The 15,134-nt window shown below is 41.9% G+C and overlaps 5 protein-coding genes across 5 annotated transcripts; 3 read left to right on the top strand and 2 right to left on the bottom strand.

Moving 5' to 3' along the window:
- Positions 1–2,223: 2,223 nt before the first annotated feature.
- On the top strand, positions 2,224–5,512 carry W97_08606 (serine/threonine protein kinase; the record flags this gene model as incomplete). The annotated part of the gene is made up of 7 exons (XM_007786473.1): positions 2,224–3,009; positions 3,066–3,290; positions 3,340–3,523; positions 3,588–3,598; positions 3,653–3,757; positions 3,821–4,478; positions 4,572–5,512. The coding sequence occupies 7 exons, from the start codon at positions 2,224–2,226 to the stop codon at positions 5,510–5,512; spliced, it is 2,910 nt and encodes a 969-aa protein (XP_007784663.1).
- Positions 5,513–7,324: 1,812 nt separating this feature from the next.
- On the bottom strand, positions 7,325–8,009 carry W97_08605 (uncharacterized protein; the record flags this gene model as incomplete). The annotated part of the gene is made up of 2 exons (XM_007786472.1): positions 7,325–7,401; positions 7,466–8,009. 2 exons carry the CDS (start codon positions 8,007–8,009, stop codon positions 7,325–7,327), a joined length of 621 nt encoding a protein of 206 aa, XP_007784662.1.
- A 3,839-nt stretch (positions 8,010–11,848) lies between these two features.
- W97_08604 (uncharacterized protein) lies at positions 11,849–13,037 on the top strand (the record flags this gene model as incomplete). Its single annotated transcript, XM_007786471.1, has 3 exons — positions 11,849–12,247; positions 12,367–12,715; positions 12,787–13,037. The coding sequence occupies 3 exons, from the start codon at positions 11,849–11,851 to the stop codon at positions 13,035–13,037; spliced, it is 999 nt and encodes a 332-aa protein (XP_007784661.1).
- Positions 13,038–13,490: 453 nt separating this feature from the next.
- On the bottom strand, positions 13,491–13,975 carry W97_08603 (peptidyl-prolyl cis-trans isomerase pin4; the record flags this gene model as incomplete). Its single annotated transcript, XM_007786470.1, has 2 exons — positions 13,491–13,645; positions 13,744–13,975. 2 exons carry the CDS (start codon positions 13,973–13,975, stop codon positions 13,491–13,493), a joined length of 387 nt encoding a protein of 128 aa, XP_007784660.1.
- Positions 13,976–14,211: 236 nt separating this feature from the next.
- W97_08602 (uncharacterized protein) lies at positions 14,212–15,100 on the top strand (the record flags this gene model as incomplete). The annotated part of the gene is made up of 3 exons (XM_007786469.1): positions 14,212–14,307; positions 14,399–14,691; positions 14,809–15,100. The coding sequence occupies 3 exons, from the start codon at positions 14,212–14,214 to the stop codon at positions 15,098–15,100; spliced, it is 681 nt and encodes a 226-aa protein (XP_007784659.1).
- Between the last annotated feature and the right edge of the window lie 34 nt (positions 15,101–15,134).

Raw genomic sequence — 15,134 nt, 5'->3', positions numbered from 1 at the left:
CCTAACCCTAACCCTAACCCTAACCCTTAAGGCTTTACTATATATAATAAATACTTAAAATGCCATAAGACTCTATAGAGAATCTATAGTAGTATAGATCTAGTATAGATAAAAGGTTTACTTAACCTCTAGTAAATGCGAGATCTAAAGTAGCTCTTCTAGCTAGATATTACTCTATTTACTAAGAAGGAGAAGCTACTAGAGAAAAAGAAAGAGAATATTATATAAATAGATTATAGATCTACTACTACCACTTAATAAGCTACTCTATTTACTTTTAAGATAGATTAAGTAGTATACTAGGAACTAGATAATAGAGGCTTCTAATTAATAGAAGTATATAAATAAGTACTATTTAAACTATATTAAGGCCTACTAGATTAATAGCTTCGATTAGATATTAAATTACTATCTAGTTAATAGCGATATACTTTATAGATAGAGTAGAGAGCTTAATATAAGTAAATCTACTATAAATTAGTCTTCTAAAGGAGTTTAAGTACGCCTAATATAGTGTTAAGTGAAGAAGAAAGAGAAGAGATAAAAGGAAACTACATAAGTAGTAATTACTCTATCTACTAGTCTATTATCCGCTACTTTTACTATAGTATTAGTAGTAGCTACCTTAGATATCTTTCTCCTCTCTCTTCTTCTTATATCTATAGTAGTAACAGTTGCGTTTAAGTTCTTTTAACTCTAATACTAATTAAGTGAGATTCTAAAGTAATTCTTTAAATATCTAAACTAGAAGATAGCTTTTAGCTTAAAGTGTAAGCTTCTAGATACTATATATAATAGATTTATATTAGAGGAGTATAATTTAATAGTATAATAAAGATATATAATAAGAAGTAAACTATCTTAGACTTTAGATCTAGTATATTACTTAGAATATAAAAAGAAGTAAGAACTTAGAAGAAGAAGTATAAATTATAGCTATATATATTATTTCTACTAATCTACTACTCTTTTACTTAATATTATACCTTTCTAAAATAAGCTTAAGTGTTGCAATAACCTATCTACTAAATAGTATAGTATAAAGAATCTACTAAAGTCTTTAAAGCTCTCTACTAGCTTATAGTTTCTCTTTATCTAAGCCTTTAAATTACTAAATATCATTTTAATAGAACTGAAATCTAGTAATTATAGTAGTAGAAAAATAAGATCTATATTAGTTATACTATAAAGCTCTTTTCTACATTTTAATTAATAAGTTAAAGTATTTTTTATTACTAGCACTAAGTATCTACCTAGCTATAGCTTATAGAGAGGTAGAATAAAGTATTCTAGCTAAGTAGCAAATATCTCTATAGTTATAGAGCCTTAAATAATTAAAGAATCGCTTAAATAACTATTAATAGTAAGTGCTAGTAGTATACTCTATTGCTTAGAGTGCTAGTATAGTATTAATATAGTAGTAGAGTAGCTATAAAGTAATTAACTATATTTTCTATCACTTATATACTTATTTGCATCCGATTTATTAATAAATATAAGCTTATATAGACCCTAATTAGTCTATCTACCCTTCTATATAAGCTAGAAATTACAATATCTCTCTATAACCTAACGTTATATAGTCTTTCTTAACTATTTATAGGAGGTAAACATTCTCTATATTATGTTTATTAATATATAAACGCTAAATCCTTTGTATATAAAGCTCTAAAGCTTATTAAAGTAGGTAGTAGAGTAATTTTAAGGTAGTTAAATAGCTTCTATAATATAGTTAGCTAGTAGAAACTTAACACTAGATAATATTATCTATTACTAGTTCTTTAGTAAGGACTAGTGCCTTCGAATAACGTAATTTAATAGACTTAGATAGATATAGAGTACTAAGTATATTATAGCTAAGTTGGATTCTAAAGATAGTAACTCTAGATACCTTAAAACGCTTAATTATCTTATTAACCTGCTTCTTCGCGTCGAGATATTATAGTATATAATTAATAACTCTATTAGATAGGCGAGACATCGAATAGCCTTAAAAATAAGCTTAAAGATAACTATAGCGTGGTGTTATAAGTGGGTATCGCCTTCTAGTAAAGTAGAGTAAGGTTCCATGTCTACTAATGACAGGCCGCTAGGCGAGTTTTAGATATTTCCGAAACGATAGTATCGGAGGGCTCAGCTAGCCGACGATGCCCCTCATCTTAGTCATGGAAGCAATGTCACAGAACCATCTTTGTTCCCCTCGAAGGAACAATCCCTCGAAGCATGGCTATCTTTCACAGCGACGAGAGTCTACCCTCTTCACTTCTAAGTCCGGGGTTTAGCCTCATCGGCGATTATGTCGACTCTACGCTTACACAGATCACCCAAGATATAGGTGGTCCGGTCGTCGATGATCTTGTTACTTTCGCTCGACAATTACAAGAGACTGATCTTGCAGTCTGCAACTCGGAAGACTTCGAAGATCTCAATGGAGGAGAGGCCGTTGGTCATGGAACAACTATGACTGTCTTCAAATGCCGATGGAAGTCCAAAGACAGGGTGGTTGCCGTGAAGAAAATCAATCTTGGCATTCCGTTGGGCAAATCGATGCTCGAAGTCCATGAAGAGGAATTTCGAGGATTGCTCAAGTCCCTGTTTCTGGAGCTTCGAGTGATGAATCACCCATGGTTCAAAGCGCATCCGAACTTCGTTGACCTGTATGGCGTGTGCTGGGAACATGTAAACGGCGACGATGGGATCAGCAGCCACCGTCCTTCAATGATCGTAGAGCTCGCCGATCAGACGACTCCGACATTAAAGGAATTCGTATCTCATTCTGGACAGGACTTGACTGAAGAACGGCTAATCTTTGACTTACTTACGGATGCTGCGGAGGCAATCACGATGCTTCACACTACTAAGATCGTCCATGGAGATCTGAAACCGGATAACATACTACTATTTCCAGCTCCGAAGCGGCTGGTGGCAAAGCTTTCGGATTTTGGTTTCTGCAGTCCTTTTGTGGAGAACAGGGATCAAATCGGAGGAACTTACTATTGGAATGCTCCGGTGAGTGGCACATAGCTTCGACATAACGCCGTTGAAGAGCTAATGCTCGGGAGCAGGAATGTATGTCCGAAGCTCCTTCGAATATTAGGCATTTCGCGAAGACATTGACTCGCGACATCTACTCTTTCGGATTAGTCATGTGGTTCTGTCTGTTCAAAGACATGCCATATGGTCGTGAAGATGCCGCCACTGAGGGCGAAGTATCAGAGTGGAAGCTTCACCGAGACCCGTTGGCACAGCTGGAAGAAAATATTCTTGCGAAAGCTCCTGGCCTTGTCGAGGTCCGCAGATCTAGCCTTATTGACTTATGTCATGCTGACATCTTCGCAGCTGCAGAGCCCTGCGCAGGCAAAAACCATGATTGAAGCCACGTCATGGGAGATGCTCTGGTTCCAAATTTGGAAAGCTATGGTAGAGATGTTGAAGATGCAGCCCGATTCTCGCAACATCTCACTTGGGGAGATGCACCGAGTTCTCAAAATACCCGATAGGCAAGAACGACTAAATGATACAGGTATGAAAGTTGTCGATAATAACTTTCTGTAGCCGCACAGATATGTGTGAACTACGGCCAGTAGGTGGCTCTAAAGTAATGCAAACATGCTTGCCCTTCTGCAACCTGACGACGTTAACGCCAACCTAGGCTGTCGATAAGAGTCGTGTCGACGACAGTACTGGGATCGCATTCACTCGTCCTAGCCAGGTCCCTGGAATGAGTGAAGCCTTGAAGAGTAGATCAGTGTCCAAGGTGAGTCAGTACCGACAGTATTAATGATCTTTATGGAAGCCAAGAACTTATTTCAAGCAATAGTACGATGCATATAGTCTCATGCATCTTCCCCTACAATTGCAGCAATACCTCCGACAGCAATGGCAAAGGGACTGCGACCTCATTGATCCATCAAACGCGGAAAATCTGGACTTGCTTCTGGTATTAGCTTCCTGCTTCCGTACTGGCTTCGGCGGTGAAAAGAACTTGGCAAAGGCGAAAGCACTAGAGCTTGAAGCGGCGAACTACGGATCTGATGTTGGTCAAATCAAGAGCTTGACATACGGCCTGCTCAATGGCTTCGACTCATCAATTACTGCTGAGCAAAAGGTCACATGGCTCAAAGCCGCACTCGGTACGATCGGTTTCCTGAAAAGGCCAATTGCGGACGAAGAACAGAAGCTCAAGGAACACGAGCGGATGATTCAATTCCGTGCTGCGCTAGACGCTGTATCTGACGACTTCATTGAGATTTGCCTTCTCCATTCATTCATCAAGTCACACATGACAGAATGGGAAATCCTGCGTGGCGAATTCGACGGCGCTGCCCAGGATCCCGTCTTCTGCTGGGCTGTTGACGGGAATATGTTAGGCTTAACTACAGCGCTAGACTTAGAGCCTACGTTATTGCTTCGCAGGAAAGACGGTTTCACCTTGCTCCATGTTGCTGTGGATTATTGCCAGGAGCACATTGTGAGAAGTGAGTATCATATGCCAGCCCTTAACCTTGCTCTGATTGCTGTACTAGAGAGCAAATCATCTATCGATAACTGAGACTGATCGACTTCTTCAGAGCTGGTACAAGAATATCACCTTTCGCCGGATATCAAGTCGGATATCGGTCTAACACCAATAGAGCTGGCTGCGATGACAGGGAGCATTGAGTGTTTGCGGCTTCTCTTGTCCCTCGGTGCCGACCCAATGCCGCTTGCAGACCAAGATATCTTCACAGAGGTTGCGATATCAGGCTCACGAGAGTCTCCAGAACAATCAATTGCGAAAGGAAACAGGGTTCTCCTGGCTTCCATCGTTAGCATTGTTGAAAATATCCACGACGGATGTCGCAGACCGGGCGAGTCCGGCGCAGCTGTCCAAGACCTGCTGAATGGACGATACCAGATAAGCGTGGATCAGATCGATCAATGTGGATCTCCTTTAGAAGTCTGCATATCTGTCTCAAACTATGATTCAGTATTTGCACTCCTCGACATGGGGGCGGATCCTAACTCCTACAACCACACGCCACCGTTACACGTGGCAGTGGCTCACCGCGAGCCGGTGCTGGCTGCGCTGTTGCTTACGCATGGGGCAGATCCAAACCTGAAAGCTGGCCAAAATGGCGATCAAGATACCGCATTACATCTCGCAGATACAACGTCGTTAACTATATCTTACGATCCCCCTAGAAACAAGATCATCGGTTACGAGGTATATCTACCCGACGATGTCGCAGCTGTCGATACGGAAAACGAATCTGCCATAGCAGCACGAACTAAAGCCTGCATTGATGTGCTGCTCTTCTTCGGCGCGGATAGTGAGGCTCAAGACCTTAATGGAAACACACCACTTATGCGGAGGATACTGGAAAACGACTGGGGCATTGCGGAATATCTTCTAAGCAAAGGCGCAAGTCTGCACGCGAAAGACTTTGCTGGTGTTGAAGTTATTGGAAAAGTCGAGTCTCCGGAGGCGGTTGAATGGTGTGCTGGACACGGCGCAATATTAGAGACGTAGATTTGCTGCTCGTCGTGGGAAAGCTATCTACTAAGGTATCTCAAATCATTGCTTAATAGGGCAGACAATTGGTAGCCTTTCTCCTAGAACAAGATATCGCGCCCGTTTCTACTGCATAGTACGCGCATTCCGCTTCTTAGTTTAGCCTCTACTGTTCGCGGCTCGTTTCTACTACGCTCTTTCCCGTAGCTATACCCAAAAAAGCCTTAGCACTACTATATTCGTACTAGCCTATAACCTTACTAAATCTCCACTAAATTACAATTTAAACGTATAGTATAACTAAGTCTAGCAAGGAGTTACCTAAGTCTATTTCTATTACATGCCCTCTATATTTAGTCGCTAATTAATAGAGGCGAATTATATTAATAGCTTCCAAGTACTCTAGCTGTATTAGAAAGCCTTCAAGCGTCTTTGTATCTTTATATTAGTGCGTCTTTATATTATTATACCTTTACATCTTCGTGTCTTTATATATTATAGTATACTTCTATTTATAATATATCTCGATAAACTCTATAGCCCTATCTATTATCTCTTTATATATTTCTTTCTCTATAATAGAACACGATTAGATTAACTATATTAGGGAGTTAATCGCCTTATCTTTAAATATAAAAGATACTACTTAGATTAGTATTATATCTACTTCTAGAAAATAATTAAGGGTTTGTTTTAAACTAGATTATAGAAGCCTAGCATATATTTATAAGAAGCTAACTTAAACTAAATATTAAGTAAGGCGATATATATACTATTAATCTAATTACTTATCACTCTATCTATAATATTACCTTATATATTTCTTATAAGTCTACTATACTATTCTAATAGCTAAAAAACTACTTATTCTATTTCTATAAATACTATAGTAGAGCAGCTAGTAGTTAGCTTACATAGTATATAATCTAGCTTAGCTTTAAAAGCTCTTCCTTTCCTTTACTAAAAGCGCTTTAGAATAATATACTAGTATAATAGCAGCCCTTATACAATTTAGTAGATAGAATAATAGATTGTTCTTACTTAAACTAATTGTTTCTTACCTATAGTCCTCCTTTAACAAATAGTATCTATTATTCTCGCTATTACCCGCCTGTAGTCTTTTTTTGTAATTATATAATCTAAACTAGTGCTTACTATCTATACCCTCTTATAATATCTTAAAGCGTATATATAGCTTGCTATTATAAGCGAGTTCTAAGATCTATCTATTATATAAACTATAATAAACTTATAGCTCTATTCTAATAGCTTACTATCTCTTATATATCTCTATTTCCTTATTACTAGATACTATTACCTCTAATATTCCTTCTATAAGACTAGCTACTAGGATTCTTTATATAAATATCTAAACTAGAACTATAAAAGCTGCTTCGCAGTAATTTAGAGCGAGAATATATCTTATTACCTTTAGAGATAAACTAATTAAAGTAGGCCTATATTCGAATAATACTAGAAGATTAATATAAATATTCTGCTAAGCGCACTTCCTCTAAATAACTATAGAGACCCGTAGCTAGTGCACTAGAAAGATATAGTAGAGAGGGCGAATAAGTGCTTAGCTCTAGATATATACACAGCATGGGCGCAATGGCACGAAAGACGGAATAAAGTATATACTCTGACTGCATAACCTATTAGCGAACTAACTCGGGAAAGAACCCGGGTTAAACGCTATCACGCCGGCGAAAGAATCACATAGTACAACTAAGCAGTTTTTTCAATGAATTTTGTTTTTTCCAATCTCAGCCACGGATCCCGACAACGATACGATTCCACAGAGTTTCGCGACTAGTTCCTAAGTTTCTCTCAGACATTGGTCTCGACGGCGAGCAAATCGACTGCGCGGCAACGATCCCAGCCAGTTGGCTTGTTGTCCCGCTTGGCTAGACAAGCGTCAGCTCCTGATTTGTTTCTTACCCTGAAGGATAGGCAGGTAGTACTACTTACGATCTTTGATCCACACTAGATTCGCATGATCCTCCGGCCACCAGCTGCCTATGCGGCACAAGTGCCATCCGCCCATGTCGTCGAGGGTCCCGAAGACCACTTTGGTGATACGTCTCTTTCGTAGTAGTTTCCACTCTTCCCACTTCTGTGTTGATGTCGTGAGGAAACTGTCCGGAGGGTCACATGTATCGTACACCATAAAGTGGGTCCCATTGCCGATTAAATTTGCATAGAAGTCACATCCGGTGTTTGGGTAGAATTTGAGGAGGCGATTCCGCGCATGCCCTGGGGCTGCCCTGACGGGGCTGGGCGGGGCAGTGAAGTTGTAGGTATCAACGAATGAGCCTTGATCGGGAAAGTAACCCAGCACAAATGTAGTATGAACTCCGGAGGGCTGCACCATGCGCTGGATGGATTTGCCGTGCACAAGACAGCCCGGAGCGTGAACGACGAGCTGGTAGACCCGAGGCGCTCGATCCTCTGGCTTAGCTGGTGATGCGATGACAGCGGTGAGAAGTGCAAACAAATAGATGAGAAGCTTCATCTTGGCGCACGATTCGAATTTTAGATTCACTTATGAGAAGGTTTAAAGGACACCCAGAGCGTTTAAATATCACTTCTAAATTGGTAACATAGAGACAAAAACAGGTATTTAAGACCTTAAGGAAACGCTGTGCCTGTTTGAGACACACACGGCGAAGTTCGTATTAAGATACGCATACTGGTCATGGGACAAGTCGTGGGGTCAAAAAGCCTTTCGGCGATCTCCAAGACTTCGATGATCTTCAACGCCTGGAAGGCGCCTACTTTCTTGGCATAAGTTTAGCTTCGCCGCCCGAGTATGATTTTAGCGGCAGATCTTTGACTGCCTTATCCGCCCAACAGGCGAAAAGTGACGTCCGCTAATGGTACTGAATATAGGATCCTCGGTATCAGCCTAGAATGCTAAGAACTGCTCGTGGCGGGGTCGCTGCCTTCATCTGAATGTATGCTACCTCGTTGCATCGTCGCTGGGAGGATAGTACGGCTTCGCAATATAAACCCATACGAGAAAGACGAATTCTTTGTTGCTTTCGAGAATGGCACCGTCGAGTTCAGGATTCTTTCCTTACGCATCGATAGGAATAACGAGTCGAACGATCCTGCTAATCTAACAGCGGCCGGACTCGCATTTCGTAGTATTGCGATGAGGTGGTCGTTCCTAAAGCGCCATGAACCTTCGGCGCCAGCTCAGGCTGAGCCCGGTGCAGGAGTACTGGTAGTAAGCTTACCTTAATTCTCTTCAAATCACGTATGCATCGAGACGGATTCAATTGCTCACAGACGATCAGCCCCCATACCTGCGCCACAATCTGAGACCCAATCCACCAACGCATGTACCTGAAACCTTTGCATGGTGAACACATTGGCTTACGTACGGGATAGTTCATGTATTATCTGTAGTATACTCTAAGAAATTGAAGCTCATTCGTACTCTAAGCGGTAGTTATTGCCGGAGGGTGGGCTGCCGGGCAGGCCTTGCGCCGGTGTTAGGCACTTCTGTAGATAGCTCACCTGTCTAAGCGCGCTCTGCCGCGGTTTCCTCGGTTCTACTGCTCTTAGTTCTCTCTGTACGAAGGAGGGGGTTTTTACTGAATAAGGGGTGCCGCTTGGCACCACCGTCACCACCAGAGCTCCCTCCTATCAACCACTATCTCTACCAGTTTGTTTAAATCGTTTACTAAAGCCTATATTTGTTATAGGTGCCTTAAAAGCCTCAATTCTCTGTCTGTAAAGCCCAAAAGTCTAAACAGTATGCTTCTTATATTATATAAATGCCTCGTTGCGAGTACTCTTCTATTCTTTATATATTTCTCCTTGAAGCAGTTTATTATAGTATTATACAACAGTAGCTAGCTAAAGACACAGATCTATCTAATAGAATTATCTACTAGATAGTTGCAAGAGCCGAAAAACATATAGAAGTAGCTAGTCTACTAATCTAGAACAATTATAACTACTAAACTAATACTATTAGTTAAGATCATTCTAAGCTCTTAGATAAAAACTAAGAATAATAGCTAGTTAAGGCTATAGTAAAGGATAGAAAGCACTAATATATGCCTATATACATCTTAATCTAAGTCTAGATCTAGGAGTATACTGGTATACTCTAAAACTCTTAAACTATCTTATAGAATACTCTTTAAAATAGCAATTATACTAAAAGAGCTAGTAAATAGAAATTCTATCTCTCTTCTAAGATAAAAGAGATTTAATATTTAATAGACGCTTCTCTATAACTCTAATTCTATCTCTACTCGGCTAGCATTTAATTAAATAACTATAATATTTATAGATAAAACACTAGATAAGATTAGCTTTATCTCTAGCTACTATTATATATAGTATCTTATTAAAGAGACTTATTATCTAGATATTAAGCGTATAAAGATAAGTAATTACTTTAAAGTTTAGTTCTAAGCTTACTTTATATATAAAGCTAAGAGTCTTTACTATATTTATTTTAAAAAGATAGAGAAGAAGGTAAAAAAGACTATAAAGCACCTGTCTATCCGAAATATAGCATAGTAGAATAGATATAATACTAGATTAATAATATTAAGTAACGCTTATTAGGCTCTCTATATAATAAATAAGCCTATAGTTAATTATATTAGTGTTTTATTTTATTACTTCTAAAATCTTAGAGATACTAAGCCTATATCTATCTTATAAACTACTTATAAGAAAGCTTATATATTTAGTTTATTTAAGCTTCTTAAGCTTATTAGGCTTATTAGAATACTTAGAAAACTTAGAGCTACTAAGCTACTAAACTATCTAAGCTATCTAAGCTACTAAGCTATTAAGCTACTAAGTTATATAAAGCTCTAAGTCTAGGCTCTATCTATTTAGCTCTATCTAGCTCTAAGTCTATCTAGCTATTAGCTACTACTATATATAGAGCTAAATCTAATATATATCTATAGAACTTTTAATAAAAAATATATTTGAATTACTTGATTTTTGAAAATATAGATATTCTATTTCTACTAGCTAGAGGATAAAAATTAAGTAAGAAACTAAATATCCTAAACTTTTAGAACTAAGCTATTTACTAAGTAACTTAGAAGCTATAAGTATTCTAAGTATTTTAAGTATTCTAGGTACTTTAATAAGTATAAGAAACTTAAGTAAGTTAAGTATTTAGAGCTAGATCTAATAGATTAGATTTAGCTATATATAGCTTAGAACTAGTCGTGCTATAAAATAAAACACTAATATATAGAGTCTCTAACTTATTTAAATCCCTTAAATTAGCTTATTTAATATTAAAACTAAAGCTAAATAACTAAATATATATTAATTACTATACTATGTCTAGTTCATTTCTAGAGTAATCTATTTATAAGATAATAGATATTATAGCCTTTATTAGCGGTTATTTTATCTATAGTTTCTATAAATTATTCTATGCGATTTTTATAGTTTATAGATACTTAGATATAGAAAATAGAGTGTTAAAAGCAATATTTTATATACTATTTTATTCTTTTCTTCTAATACTCTATACTTCTTAGTTATCTTAACTAACTTAGTTAATATAGAAAATAATTTCTCTAAGGTATATTTAATCTAATCTCGAAGTTCTCTATTATAAACAAGTAGATATAACTCTATAGTATAGGTAATAAAGTCTATATATAGTTTACAGAAGAGATTATTAGTTACTATATAGTATAGAATATAATAGAGTTAGCGTTTATCTATACTAGCTATAGTAGTAACTTCTATAAAGACCACCTTGTGGTCTAGAGGAACGGCCTCAGCGATATTAAAATAATATATCCACCGTAGGCTAGAGAGATCGTGATACTAGCACCGACCTAGATTAGCAACAGACTCCATACCTCGAGTATATCTTCCGGTGCTAATTGGAATTCAAGGGCCGCATCTTTCGCAGAGGAGGGTTGCGGGAAACCGTTTAGTGTAAGAAAACTGCTAACGGTCTTTGCAGTAGCAGCGACCTACTCAGCAAGATCCTCCAGAATTGCTGCCGATTCCATCGCTGCTGCAAAAATTATCATTCTGTGAATAAGAGGCGGGGGAACACGGCATGAGATACTCGAGTAAAGCAAAAGCATTCCTACGACCGCGGAGCTGGGGTTACGGCTAGTGCTGCGGCTGGTGGTACGGCTTGGCTGCGGAAAGACCGACCGCCGACCGCGCCGTGAGAGTAAATACATATCTCTACTCGCAAAATACAGAATGCGATGGTTCCTTTCCTTCTATACCTGATATCCGTAGTATTCTGCCTTGCTCGCTCCGCATCCACGAGCGTTGCAAAGCGATTGATCGTAGACACCGATATCTTCAGCGATGTAGAGTAAGCCCTTCCGCATGCTCCTGCCAAGACATATCCAAGACGTATCTCACCGCTTCAGTGACGCCGGCGCGCTTCTTCTCGCATGCACTTCGCCTCACACTTCTCTTCTTGCCGTTCAAGTCAATGTACCGTCCAGCTACTCCGCCCTCGCAGTCTCCGCTATTCTAGGTCACTACGGTCACGGGGAAGTACCTATCGGCCTTCGGCGCCCTATCAACAACGATCATTTCTTTGACTCGCAGGGCTTCGCGCTCGGTGAATATGCGAGCAAAGTCGCCTACCATTGGCAAGGGGGTTCTCTACGGTGGGATGCGGTGGAGGAGGTAAGTGAACCAGTCGAGCTGTACCGGGAGCTGCTGGCGGCCGAGGAGGACGGAGCTGTCAAGATAGCTTCGATAGGCTTTCTCGAAAATGTGTGTGGACACTTTAACTTCTGTTACTTTCTCGCTGCATCCTTTGGCGCGATGCAATTTAAGCACTACCTTCAGAGTCTGCACTAAGGTTCAACTGATATGCGGTCCCCATCCAACAGCTCTCTACTCTCCTCAATTCAACTGCAGACAACATCTCCCCGCTTCCGGGTCCTGAGCTCATCAAGGCCAAAGTGGCGGAGCTCGTGATCATGGGCGGCGAGTATCCTTCCGGATACGAGTTCAACTTCTGGGGAGACAACCCAGTGCACACCGCACATGTGGTCAATAACTGGCCTGGCAAGGTCACATTCTCCGGGCTCGAAATGGGCAAAGGTGTAATGTCTGGTGCGGAATTGACTGTGAAGGGGCCTGCAAATGACCCCGTGCGGAAGGCGTATGAGTGGTATGGTGGACATAATGCTTCCCGCATGTCCTGGGATCCGCTTACTATGCTGTATGCCATACAAGGTAAATGCCATATCGCCCAGCAGTTGTCCTCACTAGTGTCATGTCCAACGCACGCATCTAATGAAGTGCAGGACTCGGCAATTTGTTTCGGTACGCCAACTCCTACGGTTACAATCACGCTTTTCCCAACGGATCCAACACATGGATATTTGACGAACGACACACAGACCAGCACTGGCTGGAGCTGAAGGTGGACGACAACACTGCGGGAAAGATGCTGGACGAGCTGTACCTGAAGGGAGCGTGGTCGGCTGTAAGCGGTGGCATGACTGGTGTGGAGAACCAAGAGTCAGGGGAACTACAGGTGGAATTGGGGCGATGAGATCTGCCCCCTAGCGCTGGATGCAGAAGCAACCAACAATAATCTGAGCATCACGATATTTCAAACTTCAAACCAAACATAATGCGGAACGTATAAGGTTCTGCGTATGTATGAGGTGTGCGGATATTGCTCCGCTTCTACCATCGTTGTCTCCTCTCCGACAACTAGTTCTACGTCAACGATGTTCGCCGGATCCAGCGTAGATAGCTCTTGCGCATGACTGTGCGATATCTAGGCCAGCAAAGGGTAGATTCGGATCAACGGGACGTCGAGATGTCAGGCTTTTGCGATTAGTATGACCGCCGGGGCGTTGCAAGGAATGTCTCATCCACACATACGTGGGACTTAATTCATCTCTTGACCATACCTCCCAGGTCAGCCTGCCCATGTAATGCTGTTCCAATGGATGCCTAAAGAGCCAGTGCTGCTGTCGCTGTGATATGTGCTATACGTTCATTTGCGCCCTTCGACCATGATTATATGATAACCCTCGCCTGTTTTGACCTCGCCGTATTTTGGATTCGCTGTGGTACTGGGCTCAAGGTCATATGCCACTTTCTCGAACTCCGCCAGGAGGCTTCCGCGCGTCTTCCAGCCTAAAGAACCACCTGTGCAAGACACAGTCTGTTAGCGGGACTATGCAATCTCACCGTGGAGCCAGCAAGAGAGCCCGATGGTGGCGCGTAAGGATGTTTCATAAACTAACCCTGCCTCGCCTTATCCTCAGAGAACTCTCGCGCTACCTCATCGAACTTCGCGCCTCCTTTCAGCTTCGTGAGCGCCTCCTCTTTCTTTGAAAGCTTCTCGCATAGGATGTGCCTGACGTTGATGCTGGTCGCTGGTTTGAGCTTGCCGGCGGGCTTGTCGGACTTCTCTCCAGTAGTATCTTTCGCCTTGCCCTTGCCGCCTTTGGCGGCCTCCTTGCCCTTAGGCGCCATGAGATAGCAGAGGAAAGGTGTTACGCTGGGCGAACTCGAGTGCTGTGGGAACGAGGTGCGGATGCATGCTGGCCAAGAACGACGACAGCGGGAGATCCCGTCGCTCCCGGCAGATCTCTTGAGGGAAATCTGGGGAAGGCCCTAAACACCGGCTTGTACGCGAACCTAACCACCGCGCAGCTCAGCACATCCACGCAAACCACTCTACTCTCACGTTTCTGCCCAGGCATAGCATCATGTTGGCCCCTCATCGGGTCGCTTCGCTGCCCCCATCGTTCTACTACATCCCCAACTTCATCACCGCGGAAGAGGAGACTGCTATCCTTGAAAAGGTAACCTGGTAATCCACCCCAATGTTATATAGACTCCCAGTATTGCGTAGTATCGTTTCCTACCTCTTATCAAGGCTGACGCCGAATGCAGATTCCTCCAAGCCGGTGGCACACCCTCCACCACCGCCGCCTCCAAGCCCACCCCTCCACGCTCTCGGCCACAAGCACTCTACTAGCCGCCCCGCTCCCGCCATGGCTGCTCAACCCGGTAGTGAAGAGACTCGAAGAATACGGCGTGTTCAGTGAGACGCCTCACCAGGCGCCCAACCATGTACTAGTGAACGAGTACCGCGCCGGCGAGGGAATCATGCCGCATGAAGACGGCGGGGCGTACGCGGAAGTTGTTGCGACTGTGTCGCTTGGTGCTGCTACGGTGTTAGACTTGTACAAGAAGCGGGAAGCGCGGACGCGGAAAGACGCGCAACTAGGGGCTGGCGACTCAAATGGGACATCAGGTAGGGAGGAAGACGGCGGCCAGGATGCGCCCTCCGACAACCACAGCGACCAGGACAGGGATAACATATCCGCTCCTTTTTCGCGCATCCTACAGGAACCCCGCTCCTTGCTCATCACGATTGGATCCGCATACACAGAGCTGCTGCACGGAATCGCTTCGGTGGAGACGGACACAGATCTGAACGAAGAGACTGTTGCCAACTGGACTCTTCTTGGTGAGCCTGACAGGTTTGCAGACGGGAAGAGTGAGAGGGAGACGAGGATCAGTCTCACGTATCGAGATGTGCTGAAAGTTAGCAAAGTTGGTACGAAGCTCTTGGGTCTGGGGAGACGATGATAATGCAAAACTGCAATACCGAGTAACCATCAAG

The sequence above is a fragment of the Coniosporium apollinis genome, assembly GCF_000281105.1.
Source record: "Coniosporium apollinis CBS 100218 chromosome Unknown supercont1.58, whole genome shotgun sequence".
Taxonomy (NCBI): domain Eukaryota; kingdom Fungi; phylum Ascomycota; class Dothideomycetes; genus Coniosporium; species Coniosporium apollinis.
The sequence above is the reverse complement of the archived record's forward strand: the minus strand, read 5'-3'. Positions and strand labels throughout refer to the sequence as shown.